The sequence below is a fragment of the Saccopteryx leptura genome, chromosome 3 (genome assembly GCF_036850995.1).
Source record: "Saccopteryx leptura isolate mSacLep1 chromosome 3, mSacLep1_pri_phased_curated, whole genome shotgun sequence".
In the NCBI taxonomy this organism is placed as follows: domain Eukaryota; kingdom Metazoa; phylum Chordata; class Mammalia; order Chiroptera; family Emballonuridae; genus Saccopteryx; species Saccopteryx leptura.
In genome coordinates this window covers 135376706-135402457 of record NC_089505.1, presented here as the reverse complement: position 1 = coordinate 135402457, position 25752 = coordinate 135376706, and the positions used below count along the sequence as shown (strand labels likewise).

The window sequence follows — 25752 nt, the reverse complement described above, 5'->3', positions numbered from 1 at the left end:
ATTGGCTTAGGATACAACTTTCTCAAGATTAAATCTGTCTTACAGCTCCTGAATTTTTGTTGCTGTTGTCTATATTGCATTATCTTTATTCTGTTGGGTTTGTGACTTTAAAAATCCCTTTCCTGTTTTTTAGTGGGATTTTGGAGTGAGAGTTGCTAAATGGGCATGTCAAATTCAATATCTTTAGCGGAAATCCTCATTTCTTTAAGCATTCAAATATTTTTATCTGTATTTTACTTGCATTTAAGCTCTCTTAATGTTAAGGATTTTGATACATTTTATCAACTATCATGTCAAATTGCAATGTCTGTAAATTTTAAAAATTTAAATGTTTTTAGTTAAATTTTCATTTTCGTTTTTATTTTTATTTTTTAAAGATTTTATTTAGTGATTTTAGAAAGGAGAGAAAAGGGGGGAGGAGTGGGAAGCATCAACTCGTAGTAGTTGCTTCTTCTACGTGCCTTGACTGGGTGAGCCGGGTTTTTGAGCCAGCAAACTTAAGCTTTATCCACTGCACCACCACAGATCATGCAAAAATTTTAATTTTTATTATGAATCCAAGGTTAAGGAATTTTGGTATTTTCAATTTAAATGAATACTTCCATTAAAAAATCTTAACTGGATAAAATAATGTTGACTGGTATATAATTCTATTTAATTATAATATTACTTAATTTTTATGGTTATGTAATAGTTATATTTATAGATAGCTTTTAACAATACTTTTTTGGTGCCATTTATAATCATTGGAGTTATATAAGAACAGAATAAATATACATTGTGCAGGTATGAAACTTGCTTTAGTAAATTAATTTAGTGCTGAGTATGATAGTTCACTGTATAATTTTACTTCAGTATTAAACAAGGGAAATTTATTGGGAGGTGAGATTGAGTAGAATTTGATAAGATCTAAAAAATTCCTTTAAGAAAAATTTTGTTTCTAGCTATTGCAGATTTCTTTTTAGCTCACAGTAATGACATTATGTTTTTTGTTTTGTTTTGTTTTAGCAAGAAAGACAGAGAGGGTCAGATAAGGACAGACAGACAAGAAGAGAGAGAGATGAGAAGCATCAAGTCTTCATTGAGGCACCTTAGTTGTTCATTGACTGCTTTCTCATATTTATCTTGACGGGGGGTGGGGGGAGACAGCCGAGCCAGTGACCCCTTGCTCAAACCAGTGACCTTGGGTTCAACCCAGCGACCTTTGGGCTCAAGCCAGTGACCATGGGGTCATGTCTGTGATCCCACGCACAAGCTGGTGAGACCCCACGTGCAAGCTGGTAAGCTTGCGCTCAAGCTGGCGACCTCAGGGTTTCAAACATGGGTCCTCAGCATCCTGGGACCAAGTCCCATCCAGTGTCAACTCCCATCTACTGCGCCATTGCCTGGTCAGGCATGACTGTGTTTTAAATAATAAAAATTTGGCTGAGTAAATTTGGAGATCTTGTTTCTTTTTAACAATGTATGGCTTTATTTCTTTATAAAAACATTTTTTTAAAAAGATTTTTAATTGCAGTTTACATTCAATATTGTATTAGTTTCAGGTATACAGCATAGCAGTTAGACAGTCATATACTTTACAAAGTGTTCTCAAATATTTCCATTACCCACCTGACACCATACGTGGTTATTACAGTATCATTGACTATATCTTCTATGCTATAATTTACATCCTCACATTTATTTTTTTTCGTCGATTTATTTCTCAATAGACCAGTGCTGCTTTAGCTAGAAGCCTTTTTTATTTTTTACCACAAAGCCTTATTTTTCTAATAATATTGTTTTTGTACCTTTAACTGTGACATCTTTTTTTAATATTCAAGAACTAGCATATTTTGTTTTGCCTATCTCTAGTATTAAAAGATTATGGATTCTCTAAGATAAAAGCTCTTTTAGAGTAGTTAATAGGAGAGATGCTCTTTTCATAATGATACTTGTTTTAAAATATAAATGTTTTCTTATAAAAATAACAAAGTGTTATATTTTAAAGCCTATATCTTAAAAATCTTTGGTTATATTATTTCTCTTTTTATCTTTAAGTTTGAAGTTACCAGATTGGACTGGTATGTAATATACACATATCTATCATAGGACAGATAAGGAGATTTGTAGGCTAAACTTAAGATTCAAAAGCTCTCCTTTATTGGTACAGACACTAAAAGAATAATGATAACCAAATCATTATACAACACTTGTTTGGCAGCAGCGGCTTCAATATGAAGTAATCTGTTCTCTAAAACAGTTACGCAGAAAGAAGAGTATATTGCAAGACTCAACCTGTAATAAAACAAAAATACCAGAAAAAAGTTTAAATACCCAAAAGTAATTTTTTTAAGTTTTATATCCAAATAAATCCTTTTAATGAATTTTTCTTAAAATGTAAAGTTTAAGTTACTAAAGTATAAATAAAGTACACTCAAAACATGAGCTTTATTAATGTCACCTGGTAACATTTATGAAAAAATATATAGTAGTAATGGTACAGGATAAAAATGGATTCTTCTTATTAGAAACACTTTTATTTTGCATTTTAAAGCAATTTCTTTAAAATCTAAAGCTGATACTTCTTTCCAGAATAAGAAGTTAGTAGCCCTGGCCAGATAGGTTGTTTGGTCAATGTTCCTGTCTCTCTCTCTCTCTCCCTCTCTCTCTCTCTCTCTGCCTTCCTCTCTCTCTCAAATCAGTGAAATAAACATTTTTTGAAAGTTAGTAAATAAGAATTATACAGAGAAAACTATTTTGGGGGGAATAAAAAATAAGTCAGTCTACTCTTGGTGGTTCACAAATATCCCATCTTTTAAAACCTGATATTGATGCTTAAAATAAATGAGATCAATAAGAGTAATGTTTTGTATTGGTTTTAATAAATACTGTTTAGCCTGATCAGGCGGTGGCACAGTGGATAGAGGGTTGGCCTGAGACGTTGAGGACCCAGGTCCAAAACCCCAAGGTTGTTGGCTTGAGTGCGGGCTCACCAGCTTGAGCTTGGGCTTACCTGCTTGAATGTGGGGTCACCGGCTTAAGTGTGGGATCATAGACATGACCCCATGGTTGCTGGCTTGAGCCTAAAGGTTGTTGGAAGCCCAAGATCGCCGGCTTGAGCAAGGGGTCACTGGCTCAGCTGTCGCCCCCAGTCAAGGTACACATGAGAAAGCAATAATGACCAACTAAGGTGTTGTTACTATGAGTTGATGCTTCTCATCTTCCTCTGTTCCTGTCTGTGTATTCCTTTCTCTCTCTCTCTCTCACTTAAAAATAAAACAACAACAAAAAAAACAAGTAGTGTTTGCTTCGGCAGCACATATACTAAAATTGGAACGATACGGAGATTAGCATGGCCCCTGCGCAAGGATGACACGCAAATTCGTGAAGTGTTCCATATTAAAAAAAAAAAAAGGTATTTTTGCTGTTTAGAATGTATGCTTTTTGTTCAAGTTGATCAATGTTTATTTACAAATAAGAGAACATATTGATATAGTTTGTTTCTTCAGTAGTCATACTGCCTAGCATAGGAATGACACCGCCCTGATTACAGTTGCTCACAGAAAGCACAGGGAAGACAGACAAATACATGATAACACATATCGTGAGGTGTGTGCTGTGCTGCAGCTTAAAGTGCTTGGGACCATCAAGGAATGGCATTACATTCATCTGGTGGCATTAGAGAAGACTGTAGAAGTTTTAGAGCATTTTTAAGGGTTAGCTAGCTGATTGGAAATGGTGGGGGGAGGCAAGAACAGTGCAGCACACATAAATGCAGAGATTGATGAAGATAGAAGAGCAGGGCACATTGAGAGAACTTTGGATATAACATGGGCAGAAGTATTTTGCAAGAGATGAGACTAGGTTAGATGATGCTACTATAAAGAATGTGGATTCAGCCTGACCACGCGGTGGCACAGTGGATAGAGTGTCAGACTGGGACGCGGAGAACCCAGGTTTGAAACCCTGAGGTTGCCGACTTGAGAGTAGGCTCATCCAGCTTGAGCCCAAGGTTGCTGGCTTGAGCAAGGGGTCACTCAGTCTGCTGTAGCCCCTCAGTCAAGGCACATATGAGAAAGCAATCAATGAACAACAACTAAGGTACCACAACGAAGAATTGATGCTTCTCATCTCTCTCCCTTTCTGTCTCTGTCTGTTCCTCTCTCTTTCTTTCTGTCACAATAAATAAATAAATAAATAATGTGGATTTATGTTGTCTAAATTTTTTGGTTATAATAACAATTGTAGTAGAAATAGTTGTAGCACAAGTAACAGCTGGGCCAACATCTAGACCACGTTTTCCATGTGCCATATACTATTTTAACTTTTTAGTTTGCCTCATTATCTTTTTAAATCCTTAGTGCCCTTTCTATCTAATATTTATGAAGTATTTTTATATAGGAAAGCTAAAACAAATTTAAGATAGCATTATTAGCAACTTCATTAGTTAAGCATTCTTTATCTTAAATTTATAGAAATAGATAGATCATTGTTAAGATCGCACATTTGGAGTGTGACAGGATATAAATCAATGTAATGATTCTAAACTTAGAAGTTTTTCTTTTTCTTTTTTTTTTTTTTTGTATTTTTCTGAAGCTGGAAACGGAGAGAGACAGTCAGACAGACTCCCGCATGCACCCGACCGGGATCCAACTGGCACGCCCACCAGGGGGCGATGCTCTGCCCCTCCGGGGGAGGGGGTCGCTCTGCCACGACCAGAGCCACTCCAGCGCCTGGGGCAGAGGCCTAGGAGCCATCCCCAGCGCCCGGGCCATCTTTGCTCCAATGGAGCCTCGGCTGCGGGAGGGGAAGAGAGAGACAGAGAGGAAGGAGGGGGGGGGGGTGTGGAGAAGCAAATGGGTGCTTCTCCTATGTGCCCTGGCCGGGAATCGAACCCGGGTCCCCTGCACGCCAGGCCGACGCTCTACCGCTGAGCCACCCAGCCAGGGCCCTAAAGTTTTTCTTTTTAACAGTCAACTAAGTTCTTTAAATTTTTTAAACAGCTTTATTGAGGTATAAATGTTATACAGTAAAGTGCACATTAAAAATGTAGTTTGATAAGTTAGACATACATATACACCTATGAAACAATCACTATAATCAAAATAATGACTATCTGTCATGCCCAGAAGTTTCTTCATGCCTGTGTGTAACCCCCTGCCCCCAACCGTCCTTATCCTGCTCCTTCCCAAGCAAGCACGCATCTGCTTGCTGTCACCACAGATTGGTTTGCGGGTTCCTTAAATGTTTTTTTAAATTTTTATTTATTTATTCATTCATTTTTTAGAGAAGAGAGACAGATTAGATAGATAGATAGATAGATAGAGAAGGGGGGAGGAGCAGGAAGCATCAACTCCCATATGTGCCTTGACCAGGCAAGCCCAGGGTTTTGAGCCAGTGACCTCAGCATTCCAGGTTGACGCTTGATCCACTGTGCCACCATAGGCCAGGCCTTTAAAAAAAATTTTTTTTTTTTAGTTTATAAATTTTTTAGAGAAGAGAGACAGAGAGATAGGTGTGTTTCTTAAATGTTTAAAGATCATCTTGGATCTGTTCTGTAGTTTCTCTAAATCTGTTCTCCAGGAGTAGGTAAAATTTACCAAAGTTCCTAACATACCTGTCATTCCCTTATCTAATATTTATCTCAATAGGAACCTCATATTCATTTTGAAGCGCTCTGAAGAAGGGGCTCAGCAATAGAATATTTAAATTGTAATGAGCTCATTATCTGTCTCTATCTAGTGTTACCACATTACTTTGCCAACAGATATTCTTCCATATCATTGCTTTAAATGGTTGCATAGTGTTTTTTCTTATTGTTAGATGTACCTGAATTTTATGGGGCAGTTCCTCCCTATTAAACATTTAGATTGTTTCTGGGTTTTTTTTTAATAGTCAATAACAAATATTTATCAAACTTTTACTGTCTGTTGGGTACTGTTCAAGGAAACAACTTGCATAAGACAGATAGGCTCCCCTGCCTTTAGGAATTTACCTGGCAGTGGAAGATAGAATGAATGAGCAAACCAGTGAGTGAGGCCGTTAGAGATTTTTAATCAGTACCATAAGGAAAACAAATAGGGGAGATGTGATAGAGTGCTTGGGTTGGGGGCCGGGGAGTGGTATTCCGCTGTAGACTTGTAGGTTAGGGACATTTCTTTAAAGAAGTAGCCTGAGAAATGAGAAGCTACAGGAAAATATCTGTTGGAAAAGGGTTTGAATGACAAGGGCAAAGGCTCTGACATGGTTATATTTTCTGCATAGGGTAGCAGTTAAGTAAAGACAAACTTTTTTTGGCTCATTCTTAATATTCTTTTTATAAACAAATTGAAGGAAGAGAGACTGATATTTTCAAATTTATGAATGCTATGTGAAGAGATACATTTCAGAAATAGGAGTGAGTGAATAGATATAATATACTGAGTGAATAAGTTCCTTAGGCAACAATAAAATGCACCTAATAAAAAATAATTAAAGGAGTTGTTATATAAGATGATGGATAAAATGTTAGAAGTCTTTAGGGAACAGAAAAGCTGAGAAAATTTATTCATTCATTCAGTAGGTATTGAGCATTACCATGTGCCAGACAATGTCACAGGTACTAAAGGCACAGGAGTAAATAAAACAGATAAAGGACACTTCCCTAATGTGGCATCCATGTGACAGTAATCAAATATAAAATATTAGGTACATAATAAGTATTTTGAAAAAAACTAAAGGAGTAATTTAATATAATTTAATAATTTTTAAATTATTTCCGACGTGTACAGTATTATCGTAGTACTTACAACACTACTCTGCTATATGTGTAATACTAAGAAGGGGAAAATCATCTAATGAGCCTACATATTTCAGTCTTACTTGTTTTTTCCAAACTGTGCAGGAGATGATTTTAGCTGGCATCTATACGTAGTGGATACTTAGAGCTACCCTTTCACACAGAATCTTGTTTCATACATACATACCATTTTTATGTCTCAAATGGGATAATCTGGAAAACAATTCAGGTTTAAATATAAAGAGAGATTACTCATCCCGCCTCCCCCCCAATCTGCCTCTTCTGATTTTATCATCACATTTTTGTGTTACAGCTTATATATGCTCTATTACCGTCTGTTTTAGTACCTTAGCTCTAAGGTTGGGAGCAAGAAAAGAGGTGTATATAGAGTGTAGAGAATTGTTATTTTAACTATAGAAGTAATAAACTGAGATGCTTAGGAAAAAACTATAGGATAAATTCAAAATAATTGGGTACTAATAAAAATTTTCAATTTAACTATAATATCAGTGTCTTTTTCCTGATAATTTTTACTGTGCCCTGTCATTTGTATTTGTACTGTCTACTATAAATGCATATTAAAATTTAGATTATATAATATGTTAAGTCTAAATAAATTAATAAAGATTTTAGAACTAAAAGATGTTCTCTAATTCTCATGTACTGAGATTTAAAGATTTCTTTATGCCTTTTCTTTTAAGAAATTTTGCAAGATTATATTGTTTATCTTTCAGTTTCTAATATTTATTTGTTAAGTGAGTTAATAAATTTTATTGTGGCTTTTCTATATAGAGGAAACTTTAAAAACTTTTCTCATATTTTCAGGTGAAGATTTGATTTTTTAAAGTGTTAATTTTATATACTTAACATAAAGAGTTTGTGGTATATATAATGGTTCATTGGGAAATGGAAAAGTTTGTTAATATTATATTTATAGGATTTTCTAGGTGGTAAATGATTTTACCTTCTTTTCTAGGTTTGTTAAAGTTTTGCACTGTAGGGTTTTGCGGAATTGGGAGCCTAATTGATTTCATTCTTATTTCAATGCAGGTAAGTTAGTTTTCATCTAGAAGACGAACTACTTTTACCTTCAAATTTGAGTTCTGTGATCTTCTGGTATATTAAATATATATATTAGGAAGCAGTTAAGAATGCTTTTTCAGTTTTTCTTCGGATGCTAGATTCAGGGGATCTTGGCCATGTTTCCAAGTAGCATTTTTCAACCTGTGCTCTACCAATAAGTAGTCCTAAAAAATATAGTAACTATAAAAAAAAGGATTCATGATTAAATATGATTTGTAAATGTGAGTTCAACTGAGTTGAAGAGATTCCTTTACTGGATAACTTCTCAGAATCTTTATAGTTTGTATTATGAATTTCTAAGGAGGATTGAGGTTATTTCTCAGACATATTGTTTCTTTTCCTGATAGTTACAGCCACATGGTTAATTACTATAATAGGATATTGATGGGAATTTGATATTTACATATGAACATATGGAGACAGAAACAAGATTTTCTTTTGCACTGGATAGGCACTCAACATTAGTATTAGTTGCAAATTATAGAAACTCAAGTCCAGCTTGCTTAAGCCAAAAAGAAAAAAGGAATGTCTGGGATTCTCTGTAGATAATTGAAGAATAGGGCTGGTCTCGGGCAAGACCAAATCGATATAATCAAATGATGTCTCAGGCTCTCCTGATATTTATCTCTTCTCTGTGTTTGCCTCGTTTTCTGCTTCTGCAATGGTGTGGAAGCAGGCATAGTTTGTGAAATGCCGTCCTTAGGATTTCCAAGTGCCACCAGATGTTTTCTATTAAATTAGGCTGAACTGGTTGTGGTTAACTCATGAGGATTCTTAAATTAGAGAAGATGAATTTATCATAACAAATGTCACAAAACCATTTCAGTAACCATTTATGGAGCACCTAACGTTTTCAGCAAGTGTGTCAGGATGTATTTTGATCATCGGCAGTGTTGCTAGTGTTGCTCTTCTTTCTCAAACGGCATTCACTTCTCAATTCACTGTGTTTGATGCTATCCTTATGCTTTAAAAGAAAGTCAAAATCTAGTAGATTTTTGGTAGCATACTGTGAGGAGGAGGCAGCATATGGACCAATAAGATATCAGAATTAAACAAGGAAAATATTTGGTCTTAAAGATGGGATTCTCCTGTCTTTATTCATAAACATATATTTAACCAGAATCCTGCCATCTCTGTGGGACAGGCAAGCAGGCATGAAGGGGCTAAGGTACTTGTGCACATATACTTTGAAATGGGTTTCTCACTTTAAATGAGGATCCAAGGGATTTAATGCATTATTGGGATTCTTTAAGGTCCACAATTCAATATCTCTGAAGCTCAACCATTTAGTTAATATTTTCACACTAGGCTCTGGCTGGGTTCTCAGTGGATAGAGCATTGGCCTGGCACACTGAAGTTGTGGGTTCGATCCCCGGTCAGGGCACATACGAGAAGCAACCAATGAATACCCAACTAAATGAAACAACTAAGTAGAACAAGTTGGTGTTTCTTTCTCGCTCTCTCCCTCTCTCTCCACCTGCCTCTTTCTCTCTCTCTCTTTCTCTCTCAAATTAGTGGAAAAATTGAAAAAAAAATTTTTTTTCACACTAGGTTCTTTCTTTGGAGATATCATTACTTTATAGCTTTATATTTATAGAACTTATTTGATTCAGCCACTTCTTTCTGGTATATGTATGCCTAAACTTTTCAGAACAAATATGTAGTTCTTTCCTTAAAGGTCTGGAATTGAGACTATTACATTAAGAAATTATTGAGGTACATACAGAATGTTTGAATTTCTGTAATAAATATCCTTAAATAAGACATATACTGCCTGACCAGGTGGTGGCGCAGTGGATAGAGCATTGGCCTGGGATGTGGAGAACCCAGGTTCAAAAACAGCTTGAGTGCAGGCTCACCAGCTTGACCACGGTGTTGCCAGCTTGAGTGTGGGATCATAGACATGACCTCATGGTCACTCGCTTGAGCCCAAGGTCACTGGCTTGAGCAAGGGGTTACTCACTCTGCTGTAGCCTCTTACACCCACCCCCATCAAGGCACATATGAGAAAGCAATCTCTGAACAACTAAGTTGCCCCAATGAAGACTTGATGCTTCTCATCTTCCTTCCTTCCTGTCTGTCTGTTCCTATCTATTCCTCTCTGTCTCTATTGCAAAAAAAGGAAAAAAACATATATTTAACATGTGATGTTAATGACATTAGAAAAAATTTTCAGCAAATCAAATAAGTTGATATTATAAACTATGTCACAAATATATTTTTTCCAATTTCTAATGGACTTTCTACATTTTTTTCCATAATCTTTTTGTTTATTCTTCTTTCATTCTTCATTCTCTCCATCCCTGATTTTTTTTTTTTTTTTTTTTGCCATTAAATATTATTCCCCAGTGAATAGCAGTGTTATTCTATTGGGCTGTGATCCCGGAAACATATTGTGCATGAATTCAGGACCTATAAAATCATACTTTGCTTCACAGTGTTTATAACAAAAAGTCAGGAAAATCCTTTTTTAAAAAATAGCTCCAGTAATTTTATCTTTGAACCAAAACAACATAAAGTATAACGCACATATTACTGAAGTAAGTAAACTTTACATCTTGCTATATATACTGAAAATACTTCCGTTAGTTTATTTGTTAATAAACTGTTGGAGTTTTTCTTTGTTTTTTGTTCTTAAAAATATTCAAGTAGCACTATGTAAATGAATGGCATGAAAAAACACATAGAATTCTGTTCTTTTGTACATTCAACACCAACAAAAATATCTTGCCTAAGGCTGGATTGAGCGTCGGACTGGGACTCAGAGGACCCAGGTTTGAAACCCCGAAGTCGCTGGCTTGAGCATGGGATCATAGACATAGCCTCATGGTTGCTGGCTTGAGCCCAAGGTCACTGGCTTGAACCCAAGGTTGCTGACTTGAGCAAGGGGTCAGTCACTCTGCTGTAGCCCCCTGTTTAAGGCACATATGAGAAAGCAGTCAGTGAACGTCTGAGGTGCTGCAATGAAGAACTGATGCTTCTCATCTCTCTCCCTTCCTGTCTGTGTGTCCCAATCTGTCTCTTTCTGTCAAAAGAAAAAAAAATCTAAGTCAGTGGTGCATGTGTAGCATACACTTTCATTTATAGGTAACAATTGTGTATAACTACTATATACATCAGGCAATTCTGATGACTTTAAAACGCTATTTGTTTTGTGCTTGGATATTTTTCTATGCATCATGAAGGATAGATTAGATAATTTAAAAAATTTTTTATTATAAAAAATAGAATATCTTGATTCCACTTAAACCTCTTTTCTCACTCACAAAATGTGGACATTTTAAATTATACCCCAACCACTGATATGCACTGTGTCAAACAAAAAGAAAAGAAAGTTTCTTCTGTTAAGTGGAAATAAGACAGCTACAAATCAGAAAGATGAAGGTGGTTAGTTTTTTGGGTTTTTTAAAATATTTTATTTATTCATTTGAGAGAGAGAGAAGGGAGGCAGGAGCAGGAAGCATCAACTCCCATTTATGCCTTGCCCAGGCAAGCCCAGGGTTTCGAACCGGTGATCTCAGCATTTCAGGTCGACACTTTATCCACTGCGCCACTACAGGTCAGGCAGCAGATGGTTAGTTTTAATGTAGAAATTAGTTAGAAGGAAGTATGTTCAGTTCTTTGTGAAATTTTTAAAAATTCTATACATTATGAAAGAAATTACTCTCATTTTCATTCATAGTAACATTACAGAGTAGATTTTCTTAAAGGACTAATAACTATAAGCAGAAATTCAGGAAAGCTGCATAATCTCCAAGACATTGATGAATTTTACAAATAACTTTATCAAATTTATAAAATATTTCATTAGTTTGGCATTTAATATAAGTAATTCACTTTAACATTGGATTATATATTGCTTTTGTATTAACTTTACACATCAAGTTTGACTTTTCACAGATCAATTTCTTGAGGGGAAAAAAAAGACTTATTAATCCTATATAGCACTAATAGTATGCTGAACATCGAGTATGCCCTCAAAAACTTTTGGTGATTTGAACTAAATGCAGTATATACCTTGTGAAAATGTGGCTTTATGTCAATTACAGAGAAGATGAGAAGCTAAAAATTGCAGTTTTTAAAGGTAACTGCTTTTTTTTATGACCTTAAAGATCTAAATTTTATAGGGCCACTTGAGAGGTAGATAATGAATACAAATAAAAGTTGGTATGATAAGATGTAAATATTAGGTTTTATGCCATTAATGAAAATGAGTTTAGTGAGCACAGTTTGGTATAATTATTTGAGGTCTTGCCCTAAAGGAATTTACAATCTAATATTCCAAGAATAGTCTGGTGATAAGATTTCACTTATTAATAGAAATAAAATATTTTCTTGGGCACTGCAGATTTGAAATAAAAAAGTTATCTTGATTTTGTCTTGTTTAAATACTTTTTACTAAAAAACCAGTGGACATTTTATATATTGTAAGTCTTTCCAATAACTCTGTGGATTATTTATTTAACCCTAGTGTGATTTATTGGAGAAATAAACCAGAAAACTGAGGAGACTGACAGTTTGTGTCATGTGATTTTAATTAGGTAGATTTCACTTAGTTCACTTACCCGTGGGCAGATTTTAGTGAATTAAAGGAATGTTCATAAAACAAAGAGTATCTTACACTGGCTTTGAGACGAATCCCAAAGCTGTGTTTTCCTCAGGAGATATAATGGTGACTATTACTCATTTCTTGAGGAATGATGTTTATGTTGGTCATTAAGGATTGCTAACCAGTATTGATATCAAATGAAGTCTGGGGTTTTAAATGCCTAATTTCTCTCACTGTTTAGGAATCTTATGCCTAATTAAAATGTGGCAAATCAAATGTTTTTTTTATTATTTTTATTTTATTTTATTTTATTTATTCATTTTAGAAAGGAGAGAGAGAGGGAGAGAGAGAGAAGGGGGGGAGGAGCAGGAAGCATCAACTCCTGTATGTGCCTTGACCAGGCAAGCCCATGGTTTCGAACTGGCGACCTCAGCATTTCCAGGTCGACGCTTTATCCACTGTGCCACCACAGGTCAGGCAAATCAAATGGTTTTAATGGCCTCATATTAACCACCACAGGAGTCGGCTCTGGACACAAAAATGTAATCTGATTTATAAGAAATTATAAATTTACTTTGAGGGAATTGGGATGGACACAGGTTGACTCATTATCCTCTGATTGCAGGCAGCTGAGTCATTTTATTTTTCTCACCAGGTTAGTAGGTCTTCAGGAGATGATTTGATTTTGCCAGTGTTAATATCTGCATTCATAAGTGGACTAGATAGAAAAGGGCTACATTTGTCTTTTCACTCATTAATTAATGATAACACTTTAAATTTATAAGACATTTGTGTTACCTAAACAGTATGACTTCAATGACAATAGAAAGCCGTTTAAATGGAGTGTCATATCTCTTGCTAAGATTTAAGAGTTAAAGGTACATACTGGTAACCACATTTTTTTCTTTTTTTTCTTTTATTTTTTTTATTTATTTATTTATTTTATTTTTATTTTTTTTATTTTTCTGAAGCTGGAAACAGGGAGAGACAGTCAGACAGACTCCCGCATGCGCCCGACCGGGATCCACCCGGCACGCCCACCATGGGCAACGCTCTGCCCACCAGGGGGCGATGCTCTGCCCATCCTGGGCGTCGCCATGTTGCGACCAGAGCCACTCTAGCGCCTGGGGCAGAGGCCACAGAGCCATCCCCAGCACCCGGGCCATGTTTGCTCCAATGGAGCCCTGGCTGTGGGAGGGGATGAGAGAGACAGAGAGGAAAGCGCAGCGGAGGGGTGGAGAAGCAAATGGGCGCTTCTCCTGTGTGCCCTGGCCGGGAATCGAACCCGGGTCCTCCGCACGCTAGACTCTTTTATTTTTTTTTCTGAAGCTAGAAACGGGGAGAGACAGTCAGACAGACTCCCGCATGCACCCGACAGGGATGCGCCCGACAGGGATCCACCCGGCACGCCCACCAGGGGGCAACGCTCTGCCCCTCCGGGGCGTCACTCTGTCGCAACCAGAGCCACTCCAGCGCCTGGGGCAGAGGCCAAGGAGCCATCCCCAGCGCCCGGGCCATCTTTGCTCCAATGGAGCCTCGGCTGCGGGAGGGGAAGAGAGAGAGAGAGAGGAAGGAGAGGGGGAGGGGTGGAGAAGCAGATGGGCGCTTCTCCTGTGTGCCCTGGCCGGGAATTGAACCTGGGACTTCTGCACGCCAGGCCGACGCTCTACCACTGAGCCAACCGGCCAGGGCCCACATTTTTTTCTTTATTAATTGATTTTTATTAGGATGCTACTTAAAAATAAATTCTCCACTAATAAAATCAAAGGTTTATAAATTACAAATAAAACTATAAGCATGAATAAATTAAGTTCTTTTTACATGATAAAATAGATATATAAAACTTTACATTTTTAAGTGTACAGTTCACTGGCATTAATCACATTGAGAATGTTATACAACTGTTGCTACTATCTATTTCCAAAACTTTTTCATCACCCCCAACAGAAACTCTATGCCCATTAAGCAAAAACTCCCCACTCTTCTCTCCTAGTTCCTGGTAATCTCCAGTCTGCTTTTTATCTCTCTGAATTTGCCTATTCTAGATACTTTATATGTAAATTCATTCAGTATTTGTTTTTTATGTCTGACTTATTTTACTTTTTATAATGTTTTCAAGGTTCATTGATACTGTGGTCTATATCAACTTTACTCCTTTCAGTGGCTGAATAATATTCCATTATATGTGTATACCATATTTTGTTGATCCATTTTTCTGTTGAAGGATACTTGCATTGTTTTTACATTTTGTGTTATGAATAATGCTGCTATGAATATTTGTATACAGGTATCTGTTTATCTGTTTAAGTCTATGTTTAGTTCTTTTGGGTATATACCTGGGAGAAGATAAAATTTTAATAAAGGTAATTGAAGAGGATATCTTTATAACTTTAAATGAGTTAAGCTTTCTTAAAGAATATCCCCAAAACATAAACCATAAAGAAAAAAAAACACTGAATTTTGAGAATATTAATATTAAGAAATTATGTTTTAAAAGAATACCATAGACTAAATTAACAGTTGACTGAGTAAAAGGATGCTAGCAATAGGAATTCATATATGGAATATACAAATAATTTCTTCAAGTCAATAAGAAAATGATAGGGAGCCTAATAGCTCCTATGAGCACAGTAAACTAATAGGTGATTCTCAGAATCACCCAAATATGTAAATAAAGAGCTACTTCTAGGCATTTACCCCCTAAAACTCATACTCCTGTCTACAAGGGGACATGTGCAAAGATGTCTGCTACAGCACTATATGTGTAACAGGAAGTTGGAATCACCCTAGATGTGTGCACTAATAGGAAAATGGATGCATCCTCTGTAACACTAGACAGCAGTTAGAAGCACTTAGATGTACATACAGCAACATGAAAATGTCCTGAAATTATAGTGTACTGTGGACATAGTTTAGAACTGAAGATCTACAGCTTTACTTAGATAAATTAAAATTACACATTCAAAGAACATCATATGTTTTTCAAGAATAAATATATTTCCAAGTCAAATACTGAATTCACTGCATGCCCATTTGTGTGGGTGGCTGTTGTAGAGAATTAGAGTGGAAATCAAAGATAAAGAGCAGAAAAACAACAGGAAATTTGGTGACTTTTTTTTTGTTTTTTAAATTTTAGTGTGAAGAGGTGAGGCAGAGACATAGACTCTTGCATGCACCCTGACCCGGATCCCCCAGGAAAGCCCACTACCGGGGCAATATACTACCCATCTCGGGCCCTTGCGCCATTGCTCAGCAACGGAGCCATTTTTTTTTTAGCACCTGAGACGGAAGCCACGGAGCAATTCTCAGCACCTAAGGCCAATTTGCTCGAACCAGTCAAGCCTTGGCTACAGGAGGGGAAACGAGGGGGGGGGGGGGGGAGGGAGGGAGAGGGGGAGAGAGGGAGGGGTGGAGCAGATTGTCGCTTCTCCTGTGTGCTCTGTTCGGGAATTGAACCTGGGACATCCACACGCGGGGCCAAAGCTCTACCACTGAGCCAGCCAGGTGGGGTTTGGTGACCACTTCCTAATTTTCTTGACTTTAATATGTATTTCTAAAGTTTCCTGATTTGCTGTAGGCTTTGCACCTACAGAGAAACCTACCCCTTAAATCAGGGGTCGGGAACCTATGGCTCATGAGCCAGATGAGGCTCTTTTGATGGCTGCATCTGGCTCGCAGACAAATCTTTTTTTTTTTTTTTTTTCTCAGAGACGGAGAGAGAGTCAGAGAGAGGGATAGTCAGGGACAGACAGACAGGAGCAGAGAGATGAGAAGCATCAATTATTAGTTTTTCATTGCGCGTTGCAACGCCTTAGTTGTTCATTGATTGCTTTCTCATATGTGCTTGACCACGGGCCTTCAGCAGACCGAGTAACCCCTTGCTCGAGCCAGCACCCTTGGGCTCAATCAGGCTGGTGTGCTTTTGCTCAAACCAGATGAGCCCACGCTCAAGCTGACGACCTCAGTGTCTCGAACCTGGGCCTTTCGCATCCCAGTCCAACGCTCTATCCACTGCGCCACCACCTGGTCAGGCGACAATCTTTAATAAAAAAAATAACATTAAAAATATAAAACATTCTCATATATTACAATTCATTCATTTTCTACCACTCCTGTTCATGGTTGAGGGTGGCTGGAGCCAATCACAGCTGTCCTCCAGGACAACACCAAATTTTTATTGGATAATGCATAACGTACACGGGTTGTTGTATGGCTCTCGCAGAATTACATTTTAAAATATGTGGTGTTCATGGCTCTCTCTGCCAAAAAGGTTCCCGACCCCTGCCTTAAATAAATAAATTAATCTTTACAAAAGTAAGTCAAAGTGCATTACAATACCCAGCATGGTACCTAGCACAAAAGTGCTTTGTGTCATTTGATTATAAACATTTATAATTTACTAGAATAAGCTCCCTGTTGGCAAAGCTTGTATACTATATATTATTATGTATGTAATACTTAGCACAGTGTCTGGAATATTATAGGAATTAAGTGTTTGTTAAAGGGTTTTTTAAACCAAATTCATTTTAAAAATTTTTTTTTTTTTTTTTTTTTTTTTTTTTGTATTTTTCTGAAGCTGGAAACGGGGAGAGACAGTCAGACAGACTCCTGCATGCGCCCGACCGGGATCCACCCGGCACACCCACCAGGGGCGACGCTCTGCCCACCATGGGGCAATGCTCTGCCCCTCCGGGGCGTCGCTCTGCCGTGACCAGAGCCACTCTAGCGCCTGGGGCAGAGGCCAAGGAGCCATCCCCAGCGCCCGGGCCATCTTTGCTCCAATGGAGCCTTGGCTGCAGGAGGGGAAGAGAGAGATAGAGAGGAAGGAGGGGGTGGGGGGTGGAGAAGCAAATGGGCACTTCTCCTATGTGCCCTGGCCGGGAATCGAACCCGGGTCCCCCGCACGCCAGGCAGACGCTCTACCGCTGAGCCAACCGGCCAGGGCCCAAATTCATTTTTAAAACGAAGAATTCTCTGCAGCAGTCTTCATCAAACTCTGGTTATATAACCTATAAAAGAATTTTTTTTTATTTTTATTCATTTTAGAAAGGAGAGAGAGAGGGGAAGAGAGAGAGAGGAGAGAGAGAAGGGGGGAGGAGCTGGAAGCATCAACTCCCATATGTGCCTTGACCAGGCAAGCCCAGAGTTTCGAACCAGCGACCTCAGCATTTCCAGGTTGACGCTTTATCCATTGCGCCACCACAGGTCAGGTTATAAAAGAATTTTTAAAAAATTCCTACCCTCTCTATATTTGTAAGTTGACATTTAAATTTTCTATCATAAATTTAAATAAAGGGATATAATTCCTAGTTTGCAAATATTGACATATTAAAAACTGTTACATGAACTTAAAAATGTATCAGACAGAATATAAACCATAGAATTTTAAATACCATTCTCTTAAAAAAGACATAATTGAACCCTTCACTAACCATTATAAATTTTACATAATTTCTTTTTCTTCTTGAATTTTTATTTTTCCATTCTCCCACAGAATTTTACCCTAATGTAATGTATTTTTGTGGTTTAAAATTTCTATTAATCATCTGACTCATTAAAATTAAAAGACTTCAAATTTTCTGTGATCTGGACTGAGTTTAGATTGTAATCATTAATGATAATGCAGTTGATCAAAACTGCATAAACAAGTTACAAATTTTAGAACTTTTTTTTTTAAAGAGCGCTTTTTTATTTAAAAAAATTTTTTCCAACATGAAAGTTCTACTTTTATTTTTCCTTTTCATTGAATTTATTGGAGTGATACTGGTTAACAAAACTATACAGATCGCAGGTGCACAGTTCCACACCACATCATCTGTACACTGCATTGTGTTTGCCATCACAGGTCAAGTCTCTGCCCATCACCGTACCTCCTGTACCCCCGCCACCTCTCCACCCCCGGCAATCACCAGCATTGTTGTCCGTGTCCATGATTGCATCGTCTGAACAAGATATGGCAGAGCATATTTTTGACCTCTTGATTAAAAGAGATCTCCCCAAGTTCCATATTTTGCATTACCTCTTTATTTTGCACCTCAGAGGTTTTTATTTTGTATTATTTTTTAAGGTTTATTTATTGATTCCAGAGGAGGATAGAAAGGCAAGGGGAGGAGCAGAAAGCATCAGCTTGTAGCTGTTTCTCGTATGTGACTTGACTGGGCGAGCCCAGGGTTTCAAACCAGCAACTTCAGCATTCCGGGTCAATGCTTAATCCACTGCACCACCACAGGTCAGGCCGGTACCTCAGATTTTTACTGTTGTTAAGTTGGAGAAAGACTACAGTGAAAAGAAACTTGGAAGGGTAATGCTTCCACCATAGCATGGTATTGGGGAGCAGTTTTACAGAGAGTACATACAGGAATTAAGAATCTCAATTTTTTTTTTTTTTTTTGTATTTTTCTGAAGCTGGAAATGGGGAGGCAGTCAGACAGACTCCTGCATGTGCCCGACCGGGATCCACCAGGCACGCCTACCAGGGGGCGATGCTCTGCCCATCCGGGCGTCACTCTGTTGCGACCAGAGCCACTCTAGCGTCTGAGGCAGAGGCCATGGAGCCATCCTCAGTGCCCAGGCCATCTTTGCTCCAATGGAGCCTTGGCTGCGGGAGGGGAAGAGAGAGACAGAGAGGAAGGAGAGGGGGAGGGTTGGAGAAGCAGATGGGTGCTTCTCCTGTGTGCCCCAGCTGGGAATCGAACCCGGGACTTCTGCACACCAGGCCGACGCTCTACCACTGAGCCAAAATTGATTCCCTGGAACGATCTGGGCTCACATACACCTTGGTAAATCTTTGTGTACCCTTATGACCACAGTTTGAAGATTGCTGCTTTAAAGGATAAGTTGTAGAAATTATGTTAATTGTATTGTTAAAAATGTGGTTAAAGGAACAAGAGGAGTGTGTGTGTGTGTGTGTTTTGAGTGAGACAGGGAGAGAGATGAGGAGCATCAACTTGTAGTTACTTCACTTTAGCTGTTCACTGATAGCTTCACTGGGGTCTCAAGCCACGCCACTGATCCCTTGCTCAAGCCAGCTATCTTGGGCTTCAAACCAGTGACCTGGGGATCATGATGGTGATCCTGTGCTTGAGCCGGTGACCTTACACTCAAAGCTGGCAAGCCTGTGCTCAAGCCAATGACCTTGGGATTTTGAATCTGAGACCTCAGTTTCCCAGGTCCACCCACTGCACCAGCACTCACTGGTCGGGCAGGAACAAGATGATTGTAATGAGGTTGTTTGGTTTTGTTTTGTCTTGTCTTGTCTTGCCCCTTTTCCATTCCATGTTGTTCTGGTAGGACTATCAGTCACACTGTCTTACCTTCCACAGGGATCCTGGCCTGGCTAATCATGTTAATCCTATTCCCTTGGATATAGTAATTTGTCCAGCAATAGGCATAAATATAGTACCAAGCAGATAAATTGAAGTCCTTCCCTGGATTGGATTTGTTTATAACACTGAGGAAGAAAGTTTTTCTTTCTTTCTATTGGGATCTGCTGAGTGTGAAGATGTGCGTCTGGAGCTGTTGGCAGCCGACTGGGAGTGCCTGTGTGCAGAGTGAAGGCAAGCAGAGCTGAGCAGAGAGGCAGGGAAGCCAGCCTGGGGTCCTCTGGGGCGGGGAATTTCAGTCCTGCAGCTCATTTGATCCCTGTGAACTTCCCCCGTATCTTTTTTAGCTACATGAGTCACTAAATGACTTTTTTTTTTTTGCTTGAGTTAATTTGAGTTGTCTTATCAGTGCTACTGAAACAATTTTATTAAAACAAAAATAAACTCAAAGCATTTTTACCTTTTGTAAAATGAATAATTTTGAAGTTTTTCTCTTCCAGGTTGTCGGACCTTCTGATGGAAGCAGCTACATTATAGATTATTATGGAACCAGACTTACAAGACTGAGTATTACTAATGAGACATTTAGAAAAACACAGTTATATCCATAAATACTTTAAAAAGATACAGTAAGTGATATGTATGTATAATATTAATTACAGTATATTATCTGTATAAAATGAGGAGAACTTGAGAACCATAGGAAAATGAAGATAACCTTCAGTGTTGTAAACCTCTCCTTTTGCTTCTCAGGAAACACGGGTGTGATATGCCTGAAATATCTCCAATCTTTGTAAAGTATTTTTGTTGCTCATTGCCCCTGTAGTTCCTAATTCAGATTTTTTTCCTTACAGTGAATATAGTTAAAGGACAAAATTCACAAGAAAAAATAACAACAAACAAAAAGTCTATAGTATTATATAATGGTTATGATGAAAGTGTATGTTGTAGATAGTTCAATAAAGCATATCTTTCCTGCTGTCTCTAGTTCAATAAAGCATATCTTTTCTGCTGTTTCTCTATAGTAGGATCAATATAATCTATAAACCTCTTTCTTTTCTTTTTCCCTAAACCTGGAAGTTGATAGAGCCTCAAACCTGAACTCCTGTTAGTACTTATTCTAACCTAAAATTTGGCTCTTATGAAAATTATTAATTGGCCTCAGCTTGAAATAGACAATACGCTTAGAGAAGTCAGAAATACCATTAGTCTTCTTGATTTCAACGCTGGTTCTCTAGGACTCTGCTACTATAAGGTTTTTATCTCCATGTGTATTTTAATAAGTAATCTTCCAGTAATGCTAGATTTTTCTCAGGGAAACAATTTCCTGGTATAATCATTCTCTGTACTGGAGAAGTGCTCTATATAACGTAGAGGGTGCAGGGTACTTCTTACGTGATTGTTCACTTTGAACTTTCTAGCAGCTTTCAGAGACAGAGGGAAGACAGGAAGACAGGCTAGATGTTTGGGCTACAGTCATAGTCCTAGGGTTTTTAATTTGCTCTATCTCAGACAGTGCTTCTAGAAGCCAGTAGGGGAATACACATTTATTTTCTACGTTGTATATAAATAGGATGTAAAGTATAATTTTGCCCTTAAGGTTTTTTTTCTTTTCTCAGTAAAATTATGGAATATACTTTATAGATATTATCATAAGTTTGAGCAGAACCTTCTAAGATCTAAGGAATTTATTCAACTGATTGTCCAAAAAATGTTTAAATATTTTTTTATAAACTATAAGAGTTCTTGGGTTTAAAATTGAAATGAAACTTAGAGATCCATCTGCTTCTCTTTATCAGAGAACAAATTGAGACTAAAACACAATCAGTGTGAAACTGAAACTGGCATCTAGATCCCTGAGTACATTGGTGATTCTCCACCGCCCCCCCGCCCCCCCAGTTATATCATTATATATTAAGCATCTTCATTTTGGAAATTATTACTTTTACTTTATGACAAAGGTTGAGTAGTTTCACATAACTTTTTCATTCTGTAAATTGTGTCCCATTCAAAAGTATATAAATTGTTTTTAAACCATAATGTGTAAAAATTAAGCAAATGTAATTTAAAAAGCAATTCCATTCTCTGTAGCCTGTTATGTAAACATTAATTGGGATTCCAGGTTCAAATTTGAAATTTAAAAATCAAAATGCCCAATGAAAAGGCAAATCGGTGTGTTGACATTTATATTCTTTCTTTACAGCATGTATAGAAGGGCTCCAAGAGTAAGAAAAATGGCTTAGGTAAATGAAGCATTAAAATGTGCATCTACATTAACCTCATTGGACTCTTAAAATACTGTTTTAATATATTTTTTTTTTCTGTTTTAGGATGTGGGCGTTGTTGATTTTCATAGTGACCTCTCAGTTTGTGGATTTTCAGATTTTCCTTTTTCTTTCTTGACATACCATTTTATGGATTCTGTGCCATTTTTTGTTGTTGATGTTTTTGTTTTTTGTTTTAGTTGAGAACATTTTATTCAAGATGTATTTAATAGGACTTTGAGAGCTTTATAATAATAGTTTTTCTTAAGCTACTGTCTCTGTGAGATAGATAGCTTGTTACCCCAATATTCTTTCATGTCTTTTCCAAAGGCAAGTTGACACTTGTGACTTTTGCTTCTGAAAAATTAAACTATGACTTACTCACATTTTTTAGTGCTTTATTTTTAAGAAACTTTACATGTTGAATGTAGCTGTCTTCTGCATTTTGATCTTTCAAAGCAGTTAATCCATGGTGTGAACAAATAGCATTTATATTGCCTGGGGTGCAGTCTAGTATATGACAACCCACCTGGTTCTGTGTAGCTTTCAGATCTGTCTTTGCCTTGGTATCCAAGGAGCGAGAGATCGTCAGGGAGTCTGAAACGTTGAGGCACCATGGGTACTTCTGGCATTGATTCAGGCCTCTGAAGTGTGAACGTTTTCCATTTTGCTTTGGGAGAGATGCACTAGCTTTTCAAAGACCAGATGCTGACTCATCTAGCTCAGAGCAGTTACATTTGAAGTTGGACAGACAAGGTGGGAACACTGAACTAATGCCTTCCATCTGTTAGCACCGCCGGGCAGGCGCTGGACCAGTGCCTGACGTGATGCGCAGTGTCTGAGGAAGCAGCGCCCGGATAGGAGCGCTGGCTTTTCTCACAATGTTTTAGAAGGATTTTAAGAAGATGGAAATACATGAAATGTTAAGTCCCTCTAATTCAATTGTGTTCTTTCTTTTAACAGGCATGCCAATTCAAAATTAGTGGGCTGTGCTTAGAAGTAAAAACCATAATTTTTTATCACTCATTTTACTCAAAAGAATACAGTTAGCTTCATAATATGGCATTCGAAGAGTCTCCATTGGTGAGAGATTATTGATATAGAAAGTGAATTTGGGTTGACTCCTAATATACATCAGGAATGGTCTCTTTGATTTACTCATTAACTAAAATACTGAGTGTCTGCCATTTGGGAGGCACTGTTCTAGATTTGGGACACAGCAGTGAATAAGACACAACACTGCCCTTAAGGAGTTTATCTTTCCTTGAGATCTGCTCCTTCACAGTAACAATATTTTGGCTATATACAGTTAAGCCAGCTGGTGGCTGCCCATTTCCTACTGTTTTCCTAGATTCCTTTGGTAGCAAACAGTGCTTTGAAGTTTCTTCAGGACCACCTAAGCCCAGATTTTAAAAGTCTTTACATTTTCATAGCTATGTAAGTTCAGTTACGTAAGAAATACTTGCAGTCAAATCCTAAAACAGAAAGTTGATTCTTGTATAATTGTTAGTTACTAGCGGGGCCAGGTGGGCAGTCTGTTTCAAAGCAGGTGCTTCTCCAGCTGTAGTGCTCTGGGTGGTTGAGAAAGTCTAGAAATGAAATTTCTTTACAGTACACTCTTAAACCTTTAAACTTTATTTTCATGTAATATCCTAAATTTATGTGACAAGAACACTTATTTCAGTCTGACTAATATATGTAATTCTTTAACATGGTTTTCCTCCTGTCTTATTTTTATGTGAGTGAATTTAATGCTTCTGAATAGTTGTTGTTTTTTTTTAACTTTTATGAAACTTTTATTTGGCTACTTGTTAGTGTGCGTGAGTATGAATTATATGTTAAGGCCACTGTATGAGATGTTTTTATATGATAACTCTGCTTTTAAGCAGCGGCCATCTGTGAGATAGATTAGCTCAGTTGTTACTCCTAAACCCTCTAGGGTGGGATAGAATGGATTCTTTCAAGTCTGTTTCTATAGACACTAAAGACCCAAATAGTATGACGTTAGCCCAAAAGGATTATTTCCGTTTCCAGAAGTACCTCCTCACTGAGGAAGATTTACCTACATTATTAAACTAAAGGACCTCTTTAAGACTTCAAAGATTCTATCTATGGCCAGCATTTGTTTATGAGACCACTAGGACTATAAAAAAATATTAGTTTGTGGTTATGTTTTTGTTTTGTTTTACAAAAGACATTCTATATCTTTTCCCATTGTCTTAATCTAGATGTTTAAGGCTAAGTTGAGTATTGTAAGACTGATAGGCAGCTAGGAAGCTAAAATAGATCTAATAGCACAAAAGTAGCAAGAAGGAAAATTAGTTCTAAAACAGTACAAGTCTAAGATGTTGGTTCCTATTAAACACCTTAAATGTAGATATTCCTCAGGCTCTGGCACCTTCTCTCTTCCTTTCAGTAAATGAACATCCATTTTGCATTTTCCTATGTGTAAAATTTGAGCTTAATACAGAAATTTTGGGAAAACAGTTAAAAGAAAAAAACGCTGTTCGAAGCTCAGAGATAGCAATGTTAATATTTTTATGTATGTCTTAGTACTTTTTTCATGCATGTATATACATTTTTCTCCACAAAAATAATATGCATACTGTTTCATAGCCTGCTTCTTCACATTGTAAAGGTTTTCTTATTTCAGTAAATTTTTTTCACAAAATCATTTTAAATGCCTGCAGAGTATTACATGTCTGTATCATAACGTATTTATGTTAGTCCTTATTGTTTGGTGTGTAAGTTATTTCAATAAATAAACAACATGCATTCCTGGTTTTTCTTCCTAGAATTGTCATTCTTAGGCAAAAAGTGATCACATACTAAAGTTTTTTTTTGGAACATACAGACAGTCTCAGTTAATCAGGGTAATGGAGAAAGAATGAAGTCAGAGACCCCATACCCACGTTCAAACAAAACCACACATGCCTTGTTCAGATGACCTGTGGGTAGGACCCTGCAGTGACCTGTAGCTACTGCTCGCTCTGCAGTCAGGTCATGCTTATTCGTGCTGACTGCTGCCCCTCACATCCAGAGGCTGGACAGAAAACTTTTAGAACAGGGTAGCAGCTACAGAGAGGGTGCTGATTATGAGTATTGGGAAACGATAACAAAGTCTTAGTGTGGCACAAGAGGTCAAGCATTTGACCGAGTTACCTAATTGCCCTCCAGAAAGTTTCATGAAAAGAGAATCGTTTCAAGGAGTAAGTAAGAAGATCATACACAGTGATCTTTTTTGTCCCTTGCTGAGAGGGCGAGGGAGGTTAGTAAATTTGGAAAATGAGAAAAGTTACTAATTAGGAATGAGTAAAAGAATTCTGAACAGCACAGAGTATACAATTGAGTCCTGGAATAATGCATTTGTAGTTAATCAGCATGGCAAGAGCTATTCATATCTATGTCTTTTTAAATAGAGCCTAATATTTTAATTCTTAGTGTAGCAATGCCGTTAAAACTAGCCATTGCCTAATGGAGGAAGAATGTTATTTACTGTCCTAGAAAATAGATATCTTCAAAAATAAAAAATTATGGCTTAATCTCTTAAAATTTTAAGATTTAACTTATTAAAAATTTCTTTTACTGCTCCCATGTGCAAGATATTAACGCTAATCTCATACCTTAAATAATTTAATCCTCAACATTTCTTTAGGGTCTTAAAGAAATGTTGAGGATTTAGGGTCCCCACTTTACAAGTAAGTAAATTGTGTCCAATAACAATTAAATGACTTGCCCAGTGTCATGAAATAAGTGGTGAAGCCAGGATTTAAA

The 25752-nt window shown here is 37.4% G+C and overlaps 1 protein-coding gene and 1 non-coding gene across 3 annotated transcripts in view; both read left to right on the top strand.

The window, feature by feature from the left end:
- Positions 1 to 24753, top strand: part of TM2D1 (TM2 domain containing 1) — a 42303-nt gene extending 17550 nt beyond the window's left edge. Inside the window, exons 5-8 of one of the 2 annotated variants that reach the window (XR_010750264.1) lie at positions 7737 to 7810; positions 20215 to 20343; positions 21918 to 21957; positions 22045 to 24753. Coding sequence is in view for 1 of the 2 variants with exons in the window: in XM_066376435.1 (XP_066232532.1) it covers positions 7737 to 7810; positions 20215 to 20325 (185 nt within the window). In the remaining variant the exon portion in view is untranslated. The remainder of the gene's footprint in view (positions 1 to 7736; positions 7811 to 20214; positions 20344 to 21917; positions 21958 to 22044) is intronic. The other variant, XM_066376435.1, reaches the window with a different exon arrangement.
- LOC136401939 (U6 spliceosomal RNA) lies at positions 3283 to 3386 on the top strand. Its single transcript, XR_010750862.1, has one exon. It is a non-coding gene; the product is annotated as a U6 spliceosomal RNA (small nuclear RNA).
- Positions 24754 to 25752: the final 999 nt, after the last annotated feature.